The sequence below is a fragment of the Tasmannia lanceolata genome, unplaced genomic scaffold, assembly GCF_043159265.1.
Source record: "Tasmannia lanceolata isolate RefF3 unplaced genomic scaffold, GAP_Taslan_0.1 ptg000007l, whole genome shotgun sequence".
NCBI classification, from domain to species: domain Eukaryota; kingdom Viridiplantae; phylum Streptophyta; class Magnoliopsida; order Canellales; family Winteraceae; genus Tasmannia; species Tasmannia lanceolata.
This window is the reverse complement of record NW_027518684.1, coordinates 14,458,736-14,483,474: the sequence shown is the minus strand read 5'-3', so window position 1 is coordinate 14,483,474 and position 24,739 is coordinate 14,458,736. Positions and strand designations below refer to the sequence as shown.

Sequence of the window (24,739 nt, the reverse complement as noted above, 5' to 3'; positions counted from 1 at the left end):
ATCAGAGCAAGTCGATCCGACTCGGTGCTGAATACAACACAAGCACTTCCACTCTCCAAGGTCAAGGTGGCAAACAGGCCGTGCCGGCCCCGCACGGTACGGCACGACAAGCGGCCCGGCATGGTAAAATCAGTGTAAAAGTGAGTATTTAGGGCTATTTTCCCGGGCCGCGGGCCATGGGCCGTGCCGGCACGGCCCGTGGACAAAACGTGCCATGCCTGGCCCGCGGGCCACAACGGGCCGAGAAGTTTCGTGCCAACACGGCCCGTTTGCCACCTTGACTCCGGGGGACAGCCTAAGTTAAATCAGTCGGTCCGCCCGGCTACCATGGACTCTGCCGCACAATCTCTTCTCATTTAAAGAGACTGCTGGTATTTGCATTCTTTTGCTTCATTGCTTTCCATCCAACCTTTTATTAAGGCAAATGATAAATGCGCCCCTTTTCTTTCATCACTTGGGACACCCAGTTGCATTGTACGTGGCAATCAGGTCACTTCATTCCTTCAAATGTGAAAGTATATAAGCACCTTTGCAGTCATGATACACTGTAGCTGCGCATTAATCATATCGCTTTATTAATCCTCCTCTCGTTTGATATCAACACCCATTCTTCTTGTTTTGTCCTATACAAAATGGTTAGATTGCAGATTTGATAATATACAAAATGGTTAGATTGCAGATTTGATAATGGCACCCCATACAATCCCATTTCTCAGCTTTTTGCCTTGCATTTTTAATAGTACCTCTTTTTTCTTGCAAGTTTGATATACACGCCATTAAAAAAGAAAAAAAAAAAGTTTTACTGTTATCCTAATATTTAGATTTTTGCACTGTAGCTGAAAATTGTCATTAACAGTCCCAAGCCATTCATTGTCACTTTCCTCTATTTCTTTCCTGCTCTTTAATTTTCAAATATACATTTCTTATTTCAGTTGAGGTACCTTTTTTAAGGTGTCCCTGAAATAATTTCTTTACTCTACTCTACACCATTCCTCACTATTCAAGTTTTTTCTTTCTTCATTTCTCTAACAAGCCCTAAACCCCATCTTTGTTTCTCTCCTGGATTTCATAATTAGAAAGACTTCATTTTTATTACCATTTTCTAAAAATATTCTCTTTTCTATTACAAAAGATAGCGGAATGATAGATGCAAGGGCGCCTTTGCATAAAGAGCCGGAAAAGGGCTCTTGATTGGATCCATGTCATTAAGTGCAATTGAATTTACTTTCACAACCATTTTTAAAACGTCACCAAAAATGATGTGGATCCAATCAAGAGCCCTTTTTCAGCTCTTTACGCAAGGGCACCCTTGCATCCATCATTCCTGTACAAGATAATGGAATAGATTTAAAGAAAGTATCAACATAAAAGAAACAAAGTTCCTACCACCCATAAGAATAAAGAAAAACAATGTGTGTGTGTGTGTTTTTTTTGGGCATCCTCAACACTCACTAACAAATATTCACATTGTAATTCTTGAAATTTCTCGACCTAAGATCCTTGCCTGCAGTAAACAACACAGCCAAAAAATTACCTGATGATGAACTTGTGCTACAAAGAACTCATGCTAGGACAAAATAGAAATAAATAAACCATATTAATATGAAGAAAATGGTTGAGAAAACACTGTTAAACAATTTTGCACATTAAAAAAAAATCAACACATAATGATTGATAGATTCAAGTTTTATAAGGAAAATGAAAGTAATTTGGTCTTTTCATATTGCAGAATCTGCCGAAGAAGTAGACTAAGGGTCTCTTTGGTTGCTTCTAAAAATTTAAGAAAACCCTTCATGCAAGCATTGTGAAGCAACATGGGTTAGCCACCTATCTTACTCTAATCCCAAACACACATTGCAAAACCACGACTGACTGTACAATACTGAAATATGAGAAAACACATGTATATACCATATTCAGATGAATTTTTCATTGCATAACTGTAACATTCCTCATTTCCTCATGATACAGTCCAACATGTTTATTATTGTAAGTACTGCAATGTTAGCACATAAATAATAGAATTCATAGTGATCGTTTACACCCAACACAAGCACTTCTGTCATTCTTTGTGATTCAGATAAGCTTCAAAGTGCCAGAAACCTTACCTGATCACTGTTTATAAGTTCATCCCATTGTTTCCCATCAACAAGCTTCCTTACGTCAGTGCCCAACATACTAAGACTACTTCAAATCCCCAAACCAAAAAATGTGGCTTACTCACATTCAAAGAAAGACAACCAAACATTTTACTCCGTAGGAAAGAGCACACATAAGAAAAAATACCAAATGTACTTGTGAGTATTTTCCACATCAACAAAAACGACCTCCCGACCAAAACCCTTTTAGGTTAGAAACTTTTTTCATATGTTATAAATTTTGCATATTTGAATCATCTAAATGTTTCTCGTTATTCTTGAATTGTTGAGTAAATCCGCCCGGGCAAATACTATCCGATCATGCAACGGAAAAAGTAAAATAAGAAAACAAGCTACAAGACCGAGATTTACTTGGTTCGGACAAGATGCCTACATCCACGCGTGAGAACACGATCTTCCACTAAACAGAAAATAATATACAAGGATTACAATGGATTAACCCAGACCCACAAACCCATAATGGATTAACCCAAACCCACAAACCCGCAACCCTTTCCTTGCCCTCTTACCCAAGAGAGTAAGCCGAGAAAACCCAAGAGAAAAGCCCCTTCTCTCTTTCTCTCTCTTCCCATCTCTCCTTTTCTCCTTACCCAACACCCTTGCTTGCTGCCTCGCCTAGGTAGCTGCCACACCCCTTCACGAAGCTGCTCTCCCAAGAGAAAATCCCTCTCTTTTGTAGCCTCCACACACAAGAGAAAACGCAAGAGCTTTTTATACTTAGGTTTTCCCAAAAACCCAAAAAGATACTTTCTATTTCTGCCTCCCACACACAGTAGGAAATAAGGCAACTTTCCCAACAATCTCCACCTTGGCTTATTTCCCAGCCACCTGAAGATTTTCCGTTGATGTTGCCACCGGTCTGCTCTCACTACAAACCACCATTGGCCTTTTGAAGTACCAGCTACACACCATCTAATCATCCTGGATTTGACTCCTTCTGACTCGATCAATATGACCAATGCACGTGTGTAGTTGCCAATCCGTTGACTCACCTAGTCAACTATGGAGAGGGATCTCGACTCATCCTCCCCATCGCAGGTACCATCATCTTCTCATCATTGTTTGCAACCTGAAAACCTGTCTCTGCACCAACTACGAAAAGGACCCTATCTCTGCACCAATTCACTAAAAACCTGTCTCTGCACCAATTACCTGGAAACCTGTCTCTGCACCTATCTCTGCACCAGTACCTGGAAACCTGTCTCTGCACCAATTACGCACATCGTACTTCGTCAAGAGTTGATTGATGACAAGCTTGGAATCCCCATATACTTTGAGTTGAGGGAGCTTCATCTCTAGGCCCATCTCCTTGGCGATGAAGAGGGCTTGGTATTCGGCAACATTGCTTGAGCACTTATGAGTGAGGATTAACGAGAAAGGCATAATATCCTTTTTTGGAGTGACAAAGACAACCTCGGCACCTGCACTGTCTCTTCGAGCAGCCCTGTCAAAGAAAACTTTTCATGATGGCAGTCTGGCAGAAGGTCTACAACAAAGACTTCTTCATCCGAGAGATCCTCATGTAACTCCCAATCGGCTGGAATCGGGTGATCACCTAAGAAATCTGCCAGTGCTTGTCTTTTGACGGCCTTTTGTGGGACGTAAATGATGTCGAACTCCGAGAAACGTAACGCCCATTTAGCTAGTCTCCCAGACAATACTGGTCTTGATATGTACTTCAACGGATCGGCTCTCGACCTAAGGTGGACTGTGTGAGCGGAGCTTCTTTGTTGTGAAGATAAGACCAAGACACATCTTCTCAATCGGAGAGTAGTTCAACTCGGCTCCCACCATAGTCCAACTAAGGTAGTAAAGGGCATTCTCCTTCTCCTCATCATTGGTTTGAGCAAGAAGGGCACACAGAGATCTATCTTGTGCTACAATATAGAAAATCAGTGACTTCCAAACATCCATAAGAAAAAAGAAATATTTTATCCCCTACATCCAAACATCCTAGGGTGAATGCACGTAGGATGGAAAGTTTGAAATATTTTTTCCACTCTCCCTCCGTCGCTCCAAGATATGGAGAGCACCAAAGACGACGCTTGGAATTAGAATGTATGGGATATTAAAATATTTGATTGATTTGATTAGGTGGCAGATTAAGCAAGTAGGTCAGATTAGGCAACTAGATTTACATCGTGATTAACATCTTGCCATGTTTATCTCTTTGGTGCTTTATAAAAGCACTCACTGTGTTTGATCAAATTATCCAAGTTTAGTGAAAATTGCATGGTATCAGAGCAAGTCGATCCGACTCGGCGCTGAATACAACAGAAGCACTTCCACTCTCCGGCAGATGGCCGGATAATTAAATCGGTCGGTCCGCCAGGCTACCATAGACTCTGCCATACCATCTCTTCTCTTTTAAAGAGACTGCTGGTATTTGCACTCTTTTGCTTTATTGCTTTCGATCCCACCTTTTATTAAAGACAGTAAATCCTCCTCTCATTTGATATCAACACCCAATCTTCTTGTTTTATCCAATACAAAATAGTTAGATTGCAGATTTAATAATGGCACCCCATACATTCCCATTTCTCAGCTTTTGCATTGCATTTTTAAAAGTGCCACTTTTTTCTTGCAAGTGCATTCTTCCATTGTCCTTTGCAAAAGAACCCCAAATTTGATATGCACACCATTAAAAAAAAAGGTTTTAGTGTTATCCTAATATTTAGATTTTTGCAGTGTAGTTGAAAATTGTCATTAACAGTCCCAAGCCATTCCCAAGCCATTAATTGTCACTTTCCTCTCTATTTCTTCTCTTTAATTTTTCTTCTTAATTTTCAAATATCCATTTCTTATTTCAGTTGAGGTACCTTTCTTAAGGCGTGTGCCTGAAATAATTTCTTTACTCTCATCAGTTGAGGTGCCTCTACACCATCCCTCACTATTCGAGTAAGTTTTTTCTTTCTTCATTTCTCTAACAAGTCCTAAACCCCATCCTCCTCTTCTGGATTTCATAATTAGCAAGACTTCATTTTTACTAGCATTTTCTAAAAAAAATCTCTATTCTATTACAAAAGATAGCGGAATGATAGATGCAAGGGCGCCCTTGCATAAAGAGCCGAAAAAGGGCCCTTGATTGGATCCATGTCATTAAGTGCAACTGAATTTACTTTGGAAACCATTTTTAAAAGGTCACCAAAAATGACGTGGATCCAATCAAGAGCTTTTCTGTCTCTTTATGCAAGGGCACCCTTGCATCCATCATTCCTCTACAAGATAATAGAATAGATTTAAAGAAAAGTATCAGCATAAAAGAAACAATGTTCCTACCACCCATAAGAAAAAAGAAAAACAGTGTGTGTGTGTGTGTGTGCGCGCGCGTGTATTTTGCTTTTTTGGCATCCTCAAACACTTGCTAACAAATATTCACATTGTAATTCTTGAAATTTCTCGACCTAAGATCCTTGCCTGCAGTACACAACAGCCAAAAAATTACCTGATGATGAACTTGTGCTACAAAGAACTCATGCTAGGACAAAATAGAAATAAATACACCATATTAATATGAAGAAAATGGATGAGGAAAACACCGTCAAACAATTTTGCACATTAAAAAAATCAACACATAATGATTGACAGATTCAAGTTTTATAAGGAAAATGAAAGTAATTTGGTCTTTTCATATTGCAGAATCTGCCAAAGAAGAGGTAGACTAAGGGTCTCTTTGGTTGCTTCTAAAAATTTAAGAAATCCCTTCATGCAAGCATTGTGAAGCAACATGGGTTAGCCACCTATTTTACTGTAATCCCAAACACACATTGCAAAACACATTGCAAAACCACGACTGACTGTACAATACTGAAATATGAGAAAACACATGTATATACTATATTCAGATGAATTTGTGCTACAAAGAACTCATGCTAGGACAAAATAGAAATAAATACACCATATTAATATGAAGAAAATGGATGAGGAAATCACCGTCAAACAATTTTGCACATTAAAAAAATCAACACATAATGATTGACAGATTCAAGTTTTATAAGGAAAATGAAAGTAATTTGGTCTTTTCATATTGCAGAATCTGCCGAAGAAGAGGTAGACTAAGGGTCTCTTTGGTTGCTTCTAAAAATTTAAGAAATCCCTTCATGCAAGCATTGTGAAGCAACATGGGTTAGCCACCTATTTTCCTCTAATCCCAAACACACATTGCAAAACCACGACTGACTGTACAATACTGAAATATGAGAAAACACATGTATATACTATATTCAGATGAATTTTCCATTACATAACTGAAACATTCCTCATCTCCTCATGATACAGTCCAACATGTTTATTATTGTAAGTACTGCAATGTTAGCACATAAATAATAGAATTCATAGTGATCGTTTACACCCAACACAAGCACTTCTGTCATTCTTTGTGATTCAGATAGCTTACAAAATGCCAGAAACCTTACCTGATCACTGTTTATAAGTTCATCCCATTGTTTCCCATCAACAAGCTTCCTTACGTCAGTGCCCAACATACTAAGACTAATTCAAATCCCCAAACCAAAAAATCTGGCTTATTCACATTCAAAGAAAGACAACCAAACATTTTACTCCGTAGGAAAGGGCACACGTAAGAAAAACTACCAAATGTACTTGTGGGTATTTTCCACATCAACAAAAACGTGGGTATTTTCCACATCAACAAAAAACAACCTCCCGACCAAAACCCTTTTAGGTTAGAAACTTTTTCCATATGTTATAAATTTTCGCATATTTGAATCATCTAAATGTTTCTCGTTAGTCTTGAATTGTTGAGTAAATCCGCCGGGGCAAATACTATCCGATCATGCACATATAAACGGAAAAAGTAAAATAAGAAAACAAGCCACAAGACCGAGATTTATATGGTTCGGAAAAGATGCCTACATCCACGGGTGAGAACACGATCTTCCACTAACAGAAAATAATATACAAGGATTACAATGGATTAACCCAAACCCACAAACCCGCAACCCTTTCCTTGCCCTCTCACCCAAAATCGTACAAGAGAGTAAGCTGAGAAAACCCAAGAGAAAAACTCCTTCACTCTTTCTCTCTATTCCCATATCTCCTTTTTCTCCTTACCCAACACCCTTGCTGCCCCGTCGAGGTAGGTGCTCTCCCAAGAGAAAATCCCTCTCTTTTGTAGCTGCCCACTCTCTTGTGTAGCCTACACACACAAGAGAAAAAGCAAAAGCTTTTATACTTAGGTTTTACCAAAAACCCAAAAGGATACTTTCTATTTTTGCCTCCCACATAGTAAGAAATAAGGCAACTTTCCCAACAATCTCCACCTTGGCTTATTTCCCAGCCACTTGAAGATTTTCCGTTGATGTTGCCACCGATCTGCTCTCACTACAAACCACCATTGGCCTTTTGAAGTACCAGCTACACACCATCTAATCATCCTGGATTTGACTCCTTCTGACTCGATCAATATGGCCAATGCACGTGTAGTTGCCAACCCGTTGACTCACCTAGTCAACCATGGAGAGGGATCTCGATTCATCCCCCCATTGTAGGTACCATCATCTTCTCATCATTGTTTGCAACCTGGAAACCTGTCTCTGCACCAACTACGAAAGGGACCCTACTCGTGCACGCGCTACCACTTTGTTTCCAACTAGCCATCGAGACCTTAGGAACACTAGTCACTGTGTCCCTGACCAGACGATATAATCCGTCACACTTTTCTCCTTTCATCAGAACCATCTAACCGCGTGTGATTTTCATGGCTCCACCTACATCTAAATACCTGCAACCCAACCCCTTTAGAGCAAGCGACACTAGATTATTTCATATCTTTGGGACATACGCTACACCACCCAAAGTGAATCATTCCATCGAACATCTTGATCTTCACCGTTCTGATTCCCTTGACGTCATACGTAGACCTGCCACCTAAGGACATTACACCTGCCCTTGTCTTCTGGAACGTATCAAAATATTCCCTCATTGAGCATATATGAATAGAGCACCCTGAATCTAGAATCCACCCATCACGAGAAGAAGTGTGATTACCTATGAAGACTTGATTGCAGGGAAAAGGCTAAAACTATCTATATCTAGGCCCTTTGAGTCACTTTCTCTGATTCTTCATGAGTTGTATTGGTCGACTGGTTATGGGGAGACGGGACATGGGGCTGCTTGCTCAACTGCCTTTGGAGGAAGTCATGTCGCTCGCTAAGGCTCTTGACTTGTGTAATGGATCTGTCGGTTGAGGACTGGTGGGGAAGGCGGGAGGACTCCCTCACCCAAGTGGATCCTAACTTGGACAATCTCGCTTGTGGAGCACTGGTGGATGGCTGCTGCACAGGACACGAGGGGGGGGGGGGGGGGGGGGGGGTGGCTAAGCCAGACATAGGGTTGAGGATACCCTGAAAATTGTTTTGCACACAATTTGGAATTGATAGATCATGGACATTATGAATGAAGACCTGTGCCCTTACGAGGTTGGCAAGCATAAAAGGAAATGGGCAGAAATTAAAAAGGGCTTGGTTCGGATTCCCAAAATCACCATGCCATGCATGGTACGAATGGACACAATGATAAGAGATCTAAAGTAAACATGATGACAGCTGAACTCCGGAAAGCAAGAACATATTCTTCCGGTTTGGCTTTTTCATGGAAGCAAACAGGAATACCTTTACGTTTTGACTCACTAATCCAGGAGGGGGTCTGAGCTTTTTCGTTATGCGTGACCTAAGACACCAAGAAAAGCGAAGGCTTCCTATTCAACCTATTCAACATTCTTTTTATATGCATGCGGGTATGCAGGTAGGCCTGGGCTGCCTTAGAGTGGTCTAATCCAATATACCTCCCAAGTGGTCCTTTTTCAAAGGGAACGTGGATGAGGGTTCCATTTTATTCCACCCAACAAGGTGCTCAGCTAAGAGTTGGGACTTCCCTTGCGCAGTGTCAAGATCTATCCCTTCATTGGTCTGTCTTACATGGCACATCCCAGGGGTAGATAGGGACCAAACACAAATGCAAAATACAAGCATCAAGTGCGCGTGTGTGATTTGATGAGGCGCGTGTTTTTGTGTACGCAAGAATTGATCTGATTCGTGGCGTGATCCAAGAGGTGTCCCCTTGCCATTTTGAGGATAGCAAGCATGGCAGCCATTATTTCAGAAACGTTTTCGGGGACCATCTGTCATGGAGAAGTGTACAGGTCCTCGAACAAGGACTCGTCCGGGGCCTCGTGCGTGGTTTTCGGGCTAGACAATTCTTGAAAGTCTTTTGTTTTTTTACCGGTTGGGGTTGTTTGCATCAGACCCATGCGAACAAGATCATGCTCTGTTATGAGTGTGCACACATGGTTCATGGCGAAGCAGTCCCTGCAAGAAGGAATTTGGCTCCAAGGCTTATGGGGATTGTTGATCATAGGGACATGTACATGTGGTCATACGAGTAGACGAGTTCCTTCAGTTAATAATCCTCATATTCAGCTCATATATGGTCCCGTTTTTGTATTTTTCTCGTTTGCTTTCAAGTTGGAAGGATCCCCAGAAGAGTAGTCAGTTTTGGTCCCTGCTCTGACCTGCCACACGGACTGCCCTGCGCGGGTGGCGATCCGCGGACCCCTTGGATTCTTGTTTGTTTCATTATAACAGTTGGATCTGGCATTCGCTTTAGTCATGACCGGATCCCTTAGGAAAATGGGCAGAGTCACCCCCTAGGAGAGGGCCTAAGACCCGCAATGAGTCTGTATCGGCACTGTCCCACATTCCTATAATTAGGCCCACATTCCGGTTAAGGAATTGGAAGAGTTTAGGCATCAATTCCACCCAAGTTGCATTTGTCTCTATTGGAAACGGGGAAAATGCGAGTATGAGATTTCATGAAGTTATGGGGCTTATGATTTTGGCGTGAAGGGAATGGGGATGGAACATTAGAGGACCGTCTCTCTGGAAAGTGCTACAAAAAGCATAAAAGGAGGTAGGGAGGTGTTTTTTCATACTACCATTACAATGCATGCATGAAAATAATGAAAAGACAAACTTACGATAATCGAAAAAGCAGGATCAAGGGGCTCGGGCTAACGGTAAGCCAGTCTCCTGGACCCTAGCAATCTTCCAACTCAAATCTAACAAGGAGGGGGGGGGGGGGGGGGGGGGGGGGGGAGGGGGGTTCCTATTCATGATTGTTCCATGGTCGGAGGATGCCGCGAGGTTTAGGGTGGTTTGAACCCTAAGCCATGTGGCTTTCTACTAATTATCCTTGGTTAAACCTAACATGACACTACACAATCAAAACTAAATATGGAGTAAAAGGATAACCTGAACTGCGAGCAAGATCTTTGGCTCATATCCGGGGGGCATCGCTCAACTTCTTTGCGTCTCCGCCTTGTTTTTAGCTTTTTGTCTTTTCAGGGAGCTGAATAATGTATTTTAGGGTTTCTACTCTTTACCCGAGGACTTCTGGCCAAATTTTATGTTCGAAGTTCTTTTTTTAGTGCATTGGGCCTTGGGCCTTTTATAGACCGTAAAGTGTTTTTGCGAACGCAAGTGTAACCCTGATTTCTGGGGTTTGCGATAATTGTGATTTCAAGTGGCTTAGAGCCTGGATTTGGCGGGAACTGAGGGATTTCTTGTATTTTGAGGTATTCAAAGGCAAGTGATATTCAAATGGGTTTATGGGTAATGAATTCCATTGGTTTTCATGCCCGCAAAGACCTTTGGTCCGCACGTTCAGAAGTTGCTCATCATCAGAGTCATCATCGCGACAAACAAATGGTCAGTCTGAGATAGGCAAAATGGGGTGTTGTCTACAATATAATACCAACACTAAGTTCAGAAAATCATGTCAATGGTTAGCAAGAATGTAGCCAGTTACAAGATTCGAAGCTGTTTGAAAAACAAATTACACACGTTTTTGTTGGAGGGGATTCAGTTCAATGGAAGTATAGTGAAGACCGTAACTGCTTTGTTGTTTTTTTCAAAGAGCGGCCATTTTGGGACATTGAAAGAAGCTAAACAGACGAACAATATTTGCATATCCACTTGGGAGTCTTCAACAGCCTCGATCGTGATATGTTGCACATTTACCTTCTTATCCCATTTCAAGGCTCGAACGGGAATTGGTGTGCTATTACTGATACTGGCCTTGGAGGAGTGTATTCTTTCGCCTGCTCTCACAAGATCTAGTTGTGTCTTGGTAAGGCAGTAAAGCTCTTGATCCGATGGGAGATCTCCAAGCTGTTTTGGCTCTACCTTTCCATATCCAGCTACCTGGAATAACTTCTCTAACTTGGGATCAATCCACGCCTCCTTGTCTTTCCGATTAGCAGTTGACTTGGTGATTGGCATCTTCAACGTAGAAGCCTCGACTGCTTGTAGGGAGGTTGGTGCAAGTTTAAGAAGAGGCTGTTGGATAACCTTCGTCTAGGAGAGTTGGGTGACTGGGAGGTTAAATTCATGCTGAAGTGTGTTGACATCCACTTTGGAGAGGACCAGACCAACTTTAGGTGTCAAGATGAATCAAGCTTGCCCTTCCTTAAGTTGGGATTCTGGGACGTAACGGAAGACAAGACTAGGGAATGCCACGGATGCCGCAATTGAAGTCGGAGTTAATGGAGGTTCAAGGTCCTTCTTTGTTGGCTGAGAAAGGGAAGTTGACTGTGTTGCTCGTCTTGCTTCCACCTTTGGCTGATCCTTTGGTTCGTTGGTCTTGGGTACAGAGGCTGACAACGCTTTGACAACCGTCTCATTCTCCAAGTAGAACTTGGCATCAACATTTTGGACCTCCGCCTTGGGGAATGGCTGCTCCTCTGCAACAACTCTTTTTTGAATCCCGTCTTGGCTATACATGAAGCATTGGTGCCATGAAGATGGTACTACTCCGGCTTCGTGCAACCATGGTCGGCCAGGTAGGAGGTGATAAGACATCTTGGCCCTGATCACATGGAACAGCGCTGTCGAGGATAGCTCATCAATTGTGAACTTGAGGCGAATCATGCCAAGCGCTCGTTGTGATCCGTTGTTAAAGCCTTGAATCACCAATTTGCTTCGAGTCAGGTCGTTGATAGAGAGACCAATTCCTTCTAATGTCTCCAAAGGCATGATGTTAGCGGTCGAGCCATAGTGAACAAGAATGCGTCGGACACTATGCTCTCCCACGTATTCAGTGACATGGAGAGGTCTGCTTGAGATAATGATGAGGGAGGATGAGTGTGATGAGAGGGACACATGAGAGTATTTGGGGGGAGATAGACACGTGTGAGATTAGGAGATAGAGAAGTAAGAGACAAGGGTTTGAGAGTGGAGAGAGAGAGAGAGAGAGAGAATCCACTCCTTTCCTTTTTTTCACTTTCTTTTGAATAATGATATAATAACCAAGTTGGGAACGACAAGGGAACCGGATAAATAGCTTCTTCACATGTTACATGTTGACCACAACCACCTCTTGATTTTTTGCTTTTTTCAAAATGACAAAACTACCCTCTTGTGCCATGGGGCATATAAGGATTTGTCTGGCTCCACTCTTGGTTGGGCAACCGGGCTTCATAGTGGCACCCCCTTATCTTGATAATGACACCAAATTTTTGGCTTCATCTCAAATCCCAACTAAGAAGGTATATCATGATTCCTACAAGAGAGAGACGTGTTGAGAAAGGTTGCGTGCGAGGGAGACGGTGAGTGGGATGGATAGACATAAGAGACACAAATGTGTGTATGTGATTGGGAGAGTCATAAGAGAGATCTTGACTTGCACGTAAGCTCTCAATAGATAAGAGAGGTCTTTTCGTTCTGTCTTTTTTTTTTTCACAACTAAACTCTCATTCAAAGGTGAGAATGATTTCTTTCTTTCTCTTTTTTTTTTTCAACGATATTGGATTAAAATGTTGTTCAATATTGCTTCAATTATGGATCAGGATGTGCAAGAAAGCTCTGCATCTATCGGCAAGTCAAGCGTTGTTGGCGGCGAAGTAAAATGGTCACCGCCTTCGGCATGGCTTTCCCTTCCGCAACACCTAATGAGACAAAAACTCTTCTCCAACACAGTAATCTCGTCCGTTGTGCAAGAGGAACGGTTGGCTAAGTAAAGCCGCACACTAGCCTTCATTTCAAAACGACTTTATCTCTGATTTGCAGGAATCACTAAACACATGGGTCGTCTCGTCTGCTCCTTGGTCCCTTTTTCCCTTCATGTGGGCATGCAATTTGAACTTTGAAGATTAAAAACAACAAGCAGCCCTCTCAAAGTGCACATAACTTTGCTTTCATCTTGAAATCTGTTGTAAATAGATTTTGGGTGGGAGCTTAAAGACCCTTCACCATGGGACTAAATGCCATGCCGAGAATGTATTAGCTTCCAAAAAGCTTCATATGTCACTTTGATGGTCATGTATGCTGACCAGAGTGTCATTTGGGACGTAATCATTTGCCATTTTTAGAACATCAATAGATTTTCTTTTTCGTTTTTTCTTTCTTTTTTTGTAAAATTAGCTCAGTGATCACTCAGGATGCTTTGAAAGTCTTCAACTGCCGTGACATTGCAAGCAAAAACGTCTAATCTAAATTTTGCCACTTTCTATACACATGAGGGTCTTTTCAGAAAATAGGAACAAGCGGTTATATTAGAATATTTGGCTTTGGTGTTTTCAGCCTCTCCACTGTTTGCCAAAATGACCACTTCTTTGGGAGACAAATCATCTCGATGAATGCTAGTAATGACCACAAAATCCCGACCCATGATGCAATTGCGGTGTATTTAAATCAGATGGAGGAGTGAGTGATGTCTTCACATTATAGGATCCATATCCTCAGGTACGTATCCCCCAGGGATCATGATGGTGGTGGCGGCTGCGGTGTTAGAGGATGGGCAAGGACGAGATTGTGCGAATGGATTGTTGTCGAATGTGGTGGTGGGGGCATGTGGTGTTAGGAGAGCGCCCTGCCACCATCAACGTCACCAACAACACTTCAGACTGGATGCAGAAAATTGAACTTGTCACCAAGTTGAAGGAGGTCCTCAGAATGGAGCTTGACGGGGTTGAATGTCAGGGAGATGGAGGACGCCATCAACGGAGCACCCTTTTTTTTTTACGTCTAGAGCAAAGTGGGCTTACTGGCGGGAGACATTTATGCCACCATTGGGCAGCGAGGTCAACATCGACAATGGATTTCTTCATGTCCCATTCGAGGTCGACGGAGTATGCGTACATGTAGTACTCGAAGTTTTTACCTTGGAGTTTTGCAAAGCTCTCCACCGCACATCATAACCATGGCAGAACCTTGAAAGGGGGTTAGATTAGAGTTTTCTGGACAAAATTCACTTAGCAATGTAATCCTCACGACCCCTCTCTTTCTTTCCTTTTTCTTTTTCCCTTTTTTTGAATAAACATCGTTAACAAATGCAAAACATTTTTTTGTTTGGCCGTTCACAGTTTATACTCATGTAGACCCGGGAGTAGTACATTGAATAAAATATTTTATTTTTGTGTTGTTCGTAGTTTAGGCTCGTGCGACATGGAGCGTCTTGCTTCTAGGGATAGTATCTTTTGAGGTACTTTCCTTTGATGAGTCCGAGGAGAAGCCCTTCGAGAGTGATGAGGAGGTAGGCTCCGCTGCTGTATACTTCCTTCACTACGTGTGGTCCATCCCACTTTGGGACGAACTTATTACCTGAGTGTCGAGAAAATATGATTGGTTGTCTTACTGCGAGGACCAACTCTCCTTCTTGAAAAGTTCTTGGTCGGACTCCCTTGTTGAAGGCTAGGGACAAGCGTGCTTGGTAGCAATCAATCCTTTGTTGTGTTTGCAACCTCTTCTCGTCCAATAACTCAAGTTCAGTGAGTCGTAACTTAACGCTGTCCTCTTCGGTGAGACCCTCTTGGATGGCAATCCGTAGAGATATGGAAGAACCGCTTCAACCTCATACACCAAAGAGTAGGACGTGAGCCCTGTGGCATTCCAACATGAGGTGCGACATGCCCACAGTGCTTCGTCAATCGGCTCATGCCAGTCCCTCTTTGACTTAGAAACAACCTTCTCAAGCAACTTGCAGAGGGTCTTGTTGAACGCCTCCGCCAGGCCGTTGGCAGGTGCATTGTACATGGTGGAGTACCTTGTCTTGAACCCGAATTTAAGACAGAGCTGGTATATCAAGTTGTTCTTCAAAGCTTTCCCATTATCAGTGGTGATTAAGCGAGGGACACCATATCGGAAGATGATGTGATTCTTGATGAACTGGACAACAGTCTCCTTCTTTACATCCTTAAGAGGGACGGCTTCCCTAGGATTGGTGCGGCTAAAACAGGAGGCCTGAAGAGGTACTCCTTTATGCTGTGGAAGGCATTCTCACATATTTCATGCCACTCGAATGGCACACCTTTCTTAATTAGCCTGGTAAAGGGGTGGCACCGTCCTGCGAGGTTGGAGATAAACCTCCAAATGTATGCAAGCCGACCTTGGAGGCTCTTCAAGTCATGGATAGATCGAGGCTCTAACATATTTTGAATGGCAACGATCTTTGCCTGATCTATTTCGATGCCCCGATTACGGACGACAAATCCATGGAACTTTCCTGAGGTGACTCCGAAAGCACACTTCAATGGGTTCATCTTTAACTGGTACCTTCTTAGTCTATCGAAGACAAAACGAAGGTCCCTCAAGTGGTTCGCTCTCGTTTTAGTTTTTACCACGAGGTCATCAACGTAGCACTCAACTGTTTTGTGATGAATGTCGTGGAAGATCCTCTGCATGGCATGCTGATATGTGGCACTGGCTTTTTAAGTCAAAAGGGCATGGCCTTGTAACAGTAGATCCCTTTTGGAGTGCGAAAAGCGGTGAGCTCTTCATCCTTAGGTGCCATCCGGATTTGGTTGTAACCAGAGAAGCCATCCATGAAGGAGAGAGCCTCATACCATGTAGTCGCGTCCACCATAAGCTCCGTAATCGGCAAAGGAAAGTCATCTTTGGGACATGCCTGATTCAAGTCACGGTAGTCAATGCAAACCCGGATTTGTCCATTCTTCTTGACTGGGACTGTTTGCAATCCACATGGGATATTTCACTTCTCGAATGAAGCCAGCTTCTTTAAGCTTATTGACTTCAGCCTCGATCTGTGGTACTAGCTCTGGATGATAACGGCGTTGAGCTTGCTTGATTGGGCGTACACCATGTTTGACAGCCAAGTGGTGCACTGCGATCATTGGATTGAGTCCGGGCATCTCCTTGTAACTCCAAGCAAAAACATCTCTGTACTCGAGTAGAAGCTTCATGTATTCGACTGCTTCTTCTGATGTTAGTAAGGCACTAACGAAGATAGGTTTTGGGTCTTCTTCGGTACCGAGATTGACTTGTTTGAGCTCGTCCATGGTGGCTTGCCCCCTTCTTCAAAGGTGGGCGGAGCATCTTGAAGCCCTTCCGAGTCTTCGTCGTCAGAGGCCTCCTTGACTGTGTTATAATGGACTTCAGCAACGTCTCCCATCCTCAGATGCCTCAACATCCATGACCACAATGCTTGAAAGTTGGTTTGTGTGGACGATGGTGTGATTTCTTGCTATCAAAACGCCGTCTGTGAAAACCTACAAGATAGCTTGGTGATTCATCCTTGAAGGGACGATGCTCTGTGGATCATTCTTGGCTTTTCGGGCGATGGATTGGGTCGTCTGTCGGCGTCGCCTTCTTTGTCTTCTGCAAGTTTGATCTTTCATTGCCATTGTGGAGGCATAGACGATCGCATACCCGGGTACAGGAGGACGGAGCAGAGTGGGTTGCTGTGGTGATGTTCTGTTGACCCAAATGATTAAACACCGAAGTATGATGTGGTTGTTCTCCACTACGATCGAAGACAAAAGTACGAGTTTGGGTGGAGCTATCCACTTAGGAGTCTTCAACAGCCTTGATCGTGATATGTTGCACATTTACCTTCTTATCCCGTTTCAAGGCTCGAACAGGAATTGATGTGCTATTACTCATACCAACCTTAGAGGGGTGTATTCTTTCGCCGGCTCTCACAAGATCTAGTTGTGTCTTGGTAAGGCAGTAAAGCTCTTGATCCGATGGGAGATCTCCAAGCTCTTTTGGCTCTCCCTTTCCATATCCAGCAGCCTTGAATAACTTCTCTAACTTGGGATCAATCCACACCCATGTTGTCTTTCCGATTAGCAGTTGACTTGTTGATTGGCATTTTTGATGTAGAAGCATCGACTGCTTGTAGGGAGGCTGGTGCAAGTTTGAGAAGAGGCTGTTGGATAACCTTCGTCTCGGTGAGTTGGGTGAGTAGGAGGTTAAATTCTTGCCGAAGTGTGGTGACATCCACTTTGGAGAGGACCCGATCAACTTTAGGTGTCAAGATGAATCAAGCTTGCCCTTCCCTACGTGGGGATTGTGGGACATAACGAAAGACAAGACTAGGTGATGCCACAGATGCCGCAATTGAAGTCGGAGTTAATAGAGGTTCAAGGTCCTTCTTTGTTGGCTGAGAAAAGGAAGCAGACTGTGTTGCCCGTTTTGCTTCCATCTTTGGTTGATCCTTTGGTATGTTGATCTTGGGTATAGAGGCTGGCAACGCTTCGACAACCGTCTCATTCTCCAAGTAGAACTTGGCATCAGCATAGTGGACCTCCGCCTTGGTGAATGGTTGCTCCTCTGCAACAACTCTTTTTAGAATCCCGTCTTGCTATACTTGAAGCATTAGTGACATGAAGATGGTACTACTCTGTCTTTGTGCAACCATGGTCGGCCAAGTAGGAGGTGATAAGACGTCTTGGCCTTGATCACATGAAACAACGCTGTCGAGGATAGCTCGTCAATTGTGAACTTGAGGAGAATCATGCCAAGCGCTTATTACGATCCATTGTTAAAGCCTTGAATCACCAATTTGCTTCGAGTCAGGTCGTTGATAGAGAGACCATTCCTTCTAATGTCTCCAAAGGCATGATGTTAACGGCCGAGCCACAGTCAACAAGAATGTGTCGGACACTATGCTCTCCGATGTATCCAGTGGCATAGAGAGGTCTGTTGTGAGGACGAGAGCCTAATTGGAGATGCTCGTTAGTGAAGGTGATGGTGGCCCAGCAAAAAGTACATGCCTTAGACTCCACGTTCATGGGTGCCCTTCCTTCGTACTGCTCCGGGTTAGCTAAAGCAAGGCGAGTCTCCTTAGACAGTTGCAAGGCGGTGGAAAGATTGAGGTGGGATGAAACTTCATCAACATGTTTGGCCATCTCATTGGCTTCAAGAAGTGACTCTTCTCTTTCAGGACTTTGAGTAGTATCACTTGAGGATTGTCAGTCGGAGAAGCGTCTTGGGTCGCATTCTCATCAGAAACAGCATAGCAAGTAACAACGTTAACCGCTACACATCCTTCTTGAAGAAATTCCTTAGGCATGAACTCCAACAGAGTAATTGGCATACGAGGAGGCTACTGGAAGATCTCTTCTAGGTCGACAGGTGGCACTCGAGGCACCCCATTCTTCCTTGTTGTCCTTCTCTTCCTCGGCCTCGTGTTGGGTCGTGTCCTCCTTTGAGTCCACTTTGGGTGTCGATGAAGCATGACAGGTTGTCGAGGAGGCAGACGTCTTCAACGAGTGACGACCGTCCACCCTTCATCATCCACAGCATGTGATGTTGTGGTAGTGGAGTGATGCCCCCAGTTGAGGCGAGTTGTTCACTTGAGGAATTGGGAAGATCTTGTCCCTTGTGAAATAGTCTTGGCGCCGAAGTTGATGGCGTCCCTATACTTCGATGGGATAGTTCCAAATCCGGAGGTGGCACCAGAAGATGGTCGGATCAAAAGACCCAAAGACAACCGCTGTCATGTTGGTGGTGGCTAAATCATCTAAGCAGAGATCGATCTTCCCATCGCGAGTCAGCTCCATTATCTTTTCCTTCATGATGAAGCACTTCTCGATGGGGTGGCTGACTACTCGATGGTAGCGACAATACTTGGGATCATTGACCCGTCCTGCTTCCTCGGGTCGCTTCGATGGTGGTAGTTCTATCAATTTGTGTTGAAGGAGTTGGTATTGCTTCTGCTCCAATTCCTTAAGGCTCATCTTGGCCTTCCCTTGTCTTGAGTCAGAGCGAGTTCGACTTTCACTTTCTTCTTGCCAATCTGTACTCATAACCTCCTTCGTTTTTGAGGTTTTTACTTCTTTCTTTGTCTCTTTCTTTTCTTTGTCTTTGCGAAGATCCACAGGACGGAGATCTCCATGAATGGTGATGCTGAGCTCCATGTCATGAGCCCGGGTGACCAACTCTTCAAAAGATTGGGGCTTCATCCCCTAAAGGATGTAAAGAAGACCCAAGCGCATACCTTGTATGCACATGTCAATCGCTGATTGTTCTGCGAGACGATCCTTGCTATTGAGGGCTAGGTTTCTCCATCGTTCGATGTACTCAACGACGCGCTCGTCCTTCCTCTGTCGAGTGGCGGCAAGCTCCACCATGCTTATGGTCCTGTGAGTGCTGTAGAAGCGGTAGAGGAACTCACGCTCGAGCTGGTCTCAACTGTCAATGGAACCAGTCTCGAGGTCTGTGTACCGGTCGAACGCGTTGCCACAAAGAGAGCGGAAGAACTCCTTCACCATGTAATTACCGAACGTGCCGACATTGTTGCACGTCTCCATGAAGTGGGCAACGTGTTGCTTCGGGTTACCCCTCCCTTCGAACTGTTGGAACTTGGGAGGCTGGTACCAAGTAGGCATGCGCAACTCTTCAATGCGCTGTGAGTAAGGTTTAGTGTAAACCAATGACGATTGAGGAGCTCCTCCATGCTGGGCACGGATGGTGTCTGTTATCATGTTCTGAAGTTGTTGAACCGAGGCCACAGAGGCCTGGGAAACATTCAGTGTGGGAATGTTCATGGCAGGGTGGTGTGCACTCTCCTGCTGTTGACGTTGCCTGGCACTAGAGGTCTCCACTTGCGGGGTGAATCTAGGCGGGTGGGATGGATCTACGCTCGATCCTTGGTGATGGCTTGACTCGAGCCTATTCATGAGTCCGGCGATTTGAAGATCTTTCTCCTCAACTGCCTTGTTGAGTCGTTCAAGTTGTGTTGAGTCGTTCAAGTTGCTCGGCCATGCGGATGACCTACTCCTCAATGGTGGTGGCGTCAACCATCATCGCGTGTCGGATGGAGATGGGAGAGCTTCCTCAAGATGGGGAGAACGAGGATGTAGATCCGGTCTTCGACCCGGTACTTGACCTCGAACTTATAAAAGACCCAGAGAGATTGGACTTTGTCCTTAGACTAGAGACAACTTTTGCCACCGGTCTCCCTTTGACGTAGTCGACTGGCTCCATGAGTTGAGAGAGTCCCGGGGTCGTCTTCGCACACGTTATGGGGCCGACCGGAGTGTTGGACCGTTGGTGGAGGAAGACGGGCTGAGCGCGTTAATCTTCCTGCCCCCGGCGATAGTAACTGGTGTAGAAGCGTCTCCGTTCTTTCCTGCCATTTCAGTGTTGTTGAGAGTAGCTGAAAGTTAGTTTGATCGAAAGATGAAAGGAGAAAGAGGTCCCACCGGGTGTGCCAGAAATTTGTCCAAAACAAATTTCGCGTAATTCACTAACACAAAATTCAGGAAAAATTACAAAGGAAATTGTAATTAATAGAAAATGTGGTACAACTTTCTACAATCCTCTGATTAACGATCAAATTGTGAAGACAACAATCGATGTGTTGAAGACAAGAGCTTTTGTAGCGTGATTCACGTCTATGTTTGAAGATGTGCGAACTTCACTCCGGGATTCACGCTTTATCAGTTGTGAAGATGTTTTGATTTCCTCCGGTGAAGGGCTTTTTGTGGTGGCTTGTTCTTCGTGGGAGCGAATTTTTCAAGTACTTGATTGCTTCGTTGAAGGAGAACATTTCTTGATTGTCTTGTTGAGGGAGAGCTTTCCTTGTGTTGAAGTAGCTTTCTCTCTGGATCCTTCTTTTTCTTCTTACTTTTCCCTTTTTTGCTCTCTTTGCTTGCTTTCCTTTTTTGCCATCCGTTGAAAAAGAGAGGAAAAATCATTATATACTACTCCCAAATGCAATAACTACCCACAACCACTTGCAAAGTGGTGTAAGTGGTTGTGGGACCCACGACCTCTTTGTTTTGGTTTTGTTGGTGGTGAGTTGTACTTGAAATGGTGGCCCTAAGGATTGCCACTTAGTGGGCCTCCCCTTTGGGCTCAAGTGAGACCACCTAAATTTATACCCCTTTTTAGGGTGTAGGGCCCACTTAAGAAAATTGGGGCAATTTTGTTATTTGACATGGACAACAATTTTTTTTTATGCCCACAAGGGCATTTTGGGACATTGAAATAAGCTCAACAGCGGAACAATATTTGCAATTTCAAACATACAATACACAGTCGAATGAGCAAGATTTGTAAGAGTAATTCTCTCAAAAGTTTTATGTGGCCTTCCTTCACCTTCATAGCTCGCATTGAAATGAGATTCTCTGTAGCTGGGTCGGATCCGATCAGTCCCATAACTCGACCACAGGTGGTTTGCAAATCTTGCTAAGTTTGCTAGAAGTTCCTCGGTGGATTCTGTTGAGTGGGGAGATGTGTAGGCCACAAACGAGCTGAAGCAGGAATTAGGAAATAATAGAAGATGAAGAGAAGGTAAAAAAGAAAAGAAATGCAAAACAGCAACTGAAATGTCCTTGAATAGGAGATTTGTGCAGCTCTAGTAAGGACACTTAGAGTTTCTTTGACAATGGCAAAAGACAGCAAGCAGCAAATGCAGCTACCATGACATTTAACAAGATGCAAGAGATTGCAGGATAGAAAAAAGCAAGAAGGCAAGGAGGGGATCGCAATGATCTCAAAGTTGATTACAACAAACAAGGGGTTGCAGGGGTCTTTGTCGAGGGTAATATTAGTAGATTGATCAGGTATGCTAGCTAGATGGAATGGCTGTGAATGCAGTGAATTAGTGGTCAACAAGCTACAAAAGATCACTGAAACATAATCATCACTTGTAGAAGGAAATGGGGAGGGAGACTATTAACAAAGAGGAATATGATATAACAGCCAAGTGGCAATAAAAGTGATTATTTAAAATTGTGTGATAGAAATTTCTCTGATAATTCAGTATATATGGGGGGGGGGGGGGGGGGGGGGGGGGGGGATGCAGATAGAACATGAATCAACAAGCTACAAGACTTGAAATCAAATAAAGTAAACGGATGTCGAAGTGTCTGATTTTGTTTGCAAATAAGTTCCAACAAACAGCAAAAAAAACAGATAGAAAATGAATCAACAAGCAGATAGAACATGAATCAACAAGCTACAAGACTTGAAATCAAATAAAGTAAACTGATGACGAAGTGTCTGATTTTGTTTGCAAATAAGGTCCAACAAACAGCAAAAAAACACAAACTGGAGACACTGTTTGAGTAGTTTTGAGGACGATGACAATAACAGAGCACCTATCAGTTGTCTCGTCCTGCACCACGAGCAAGCCCAAATGTCTTCGCAAATTTATTGAGCTCAATAACACACTTTTCTAAAATCACATATTGTATTGATATGGCACATAGATTTTCGCAATTTTCAAAAATTGCGATTACATAAAAGTTTGCACCCAAAAACAGACTAAAAGAAGCCTGATCTTCTTCAAGAACACAGAAAACCTCAAAAACGATTCCATACTAGACAAGTTTCCCTCCTCACATTTCAAGCTTAGTTTCTTTCATTGCTACTAGTTTAAATCAAAGGAAATACTCAGGAGTGGTCATAAAGCCACTGGTTCGTGTCAGTGCATACTGCCGAAGGCAGCAGGTAGTTTTTTGTACCCGGCAGCAGCTGTCCTGAAGCCCATATGCACCAAAGATTAAATCTGAGTGGGGGCCATATTTTTCTTATGGACACAATGTTTTGACACATGTATTAGTAAGTCCTATCTTTCCTGATTTTTACTCTCCTTTCTCCCAAAGAATTGATTATATATTGATGATAGATAAATCTGCTTTTCAATGGAACTACCATAAGCAGTTCTTTACAAGTTTTCTTGAGTTACATTACCCGACAATTTTGGTTTGGATCTTATAGATCCCATGTTTTTCATTCCAACCACTAATTTTAATAAAAAAAAAGAGAATTATTCAATGAAACACAATTGTAAATGTGAGCCCTGTCACGATCGATCTCGACCATCCCCATTGTGGATCCCACCCTGACCTTCACACGGCCTGAAAATTGATCCAATCGGATTACCCTTACATTATGATCAAGAAACTGCATATGAACAAAAAAGGTATGCATGCACCCCAGTACCCAATTCAACAGCAAAAGAAAATTGGTCAATATTATGGTTAGGATCATCGAATCAGAGCAACTCAATTATATAAAAACGCATAATCATAAAACAACAAAAATATAATAAAATTTCAAGAATTAAGATCTAGCTGGTGCCCAAAAACAGATATAAAATATCATCAATTATTAAAATCTTCCATATCAATCACACCCAGAAAAAGAAAAAAGAAAAGAAAAACCATAGGCAGTTAATCTACGTTTCCACGCATGTATGGGTAGGCTTTACATTAGATCACTCCTCATTCCTCAATACCAAAACTGGCAATTAACAGCTCCAACTCAATTACCTAAAAACTCATAATCATAAAAAAACAACAAAACATATAAGAAAACTTCAAGACTTAGATCAATCCAGTGCCCAAAAACAGATATAAAATAATAAAATATCATTAATTATTAAAACCCTACATAACAATCACACACACAACAAGAAAAATCGTATCCAGTTAATCTACGTTTTCAATTTAAGACAGAGAAAGGGAGAGAGATTAAAAAACCCTAACCTGGTGGTGGATTAATCAGGCAACAGCAACAGCGTGTTGCTTGGAAGGATCGAGGGTTTTTTTGGAATTCTGATCCGAGTGCTGGATGAAATCTTCCTGATTATAGATAACTGTGATGTAAAGGGAGCAGCTAGGGCATCGACCGATCTCTTCTCCTAATCTGAGCTCGGCCTTGGTGATTTGAAATAGATCTCCACAGGGACAAGGGTACGTGAAGGCATCAAGATCTTTATTCCATTCCATGTCTTCGATCTCTACTTCGTCATACGACATCGATTCTCCCTTGTCTCTTTGTCTCACGCACAAATTCGCTCCTCGAGAATGGGATTTAGGGTTAGGGTTAGGGCTAGGGTTTGGAAGGAATTTATGATTGGTCTTCAGCGAGGAAGAAATCCGTTAAAAAAAAACGTGTGTTTGAATTGTCAGTCCGCCCTCGACTGGCGATCTGATTTATGAGTTCACGCTCCCCTGTAAAAATGATTTGACGTGAAAAGTGGGCAACTTTAACGCTTTTTGAGGTCAGTCAAATCACGTTATCAGGGAGCCCGTTTTTATACGGGGTAAGCCGTCCCTTATTTTTCAAAAAGAACTGTACGGGCCACATCATGGGATGATCCAAACCGCCCATAAGATGTAGTAACACAGCTAGCCAAAAATTACTTCCATATGATAATCCTAGCCCTCCGATCTATAAAGGATTCCATAATAAGTAGCTCCTCTCTAGATCAGAGGGCTGGGATCATCCTACAGAAATGATTTTTGGGTAACAACCTATTTACTTTGTGTTCCATCTTATGGACGGTTTGGATTATCCCATGATATG

The 24,739-nt window shown here is 43.0% G+C and overlaps 1 protein-coding gene across 3 annotated transcripts; it reads right to left on the bottom strand.

Annotated features, from left to right (window-relative positions):
* Positions 1-1,346: 1,346 nt before the first annotated feature.
* LOC143882029 (diphthamide biosynthesis protein 3-like) lies at positions 1,347-24,431 on the bottom strand. 3 transcript variants are annotated; one of them, XM_077385409.1, is made up of 2 exons: positions 23,917-24,428; positions 1,347-1,504 (listed from the first exon to the last, which is right to left on the bottom strand). In XM_077385409.1, the coding sequence occupies exon 1, from the start codon at positions 24,187-24,189 to the stop codon at positions 23,932-23,934; it is 258 nt and encodes an 85-aa protein (XP_077241524.1). In that variant the 5' UTR covers positions 24,190-24,428; the 3' UTR covers positions 1,347-1,504; positions 23,917-23,931. The 3 variants fall into 3 exon arrangements, with proteins under 3 accessions (XP_077241524.1, XP_077241525.1, XP_077241526.1); XM_077385410.1 differs by lacking the exon at positions 1,347-1,504 and adding an exon at positions 1,540-5,576 and having other exon boundaries at positions 23,917-24,430; XM_077385411.1 differs by lacking the exon at positions 1,347-1,504 and adding an exon at positions 23,020-23,700 and having other exon boundaries at positions 23,917-24,431.
* Between the last annotated feature and the right edge of the window lie 308 nt (positions 24,432-24,739).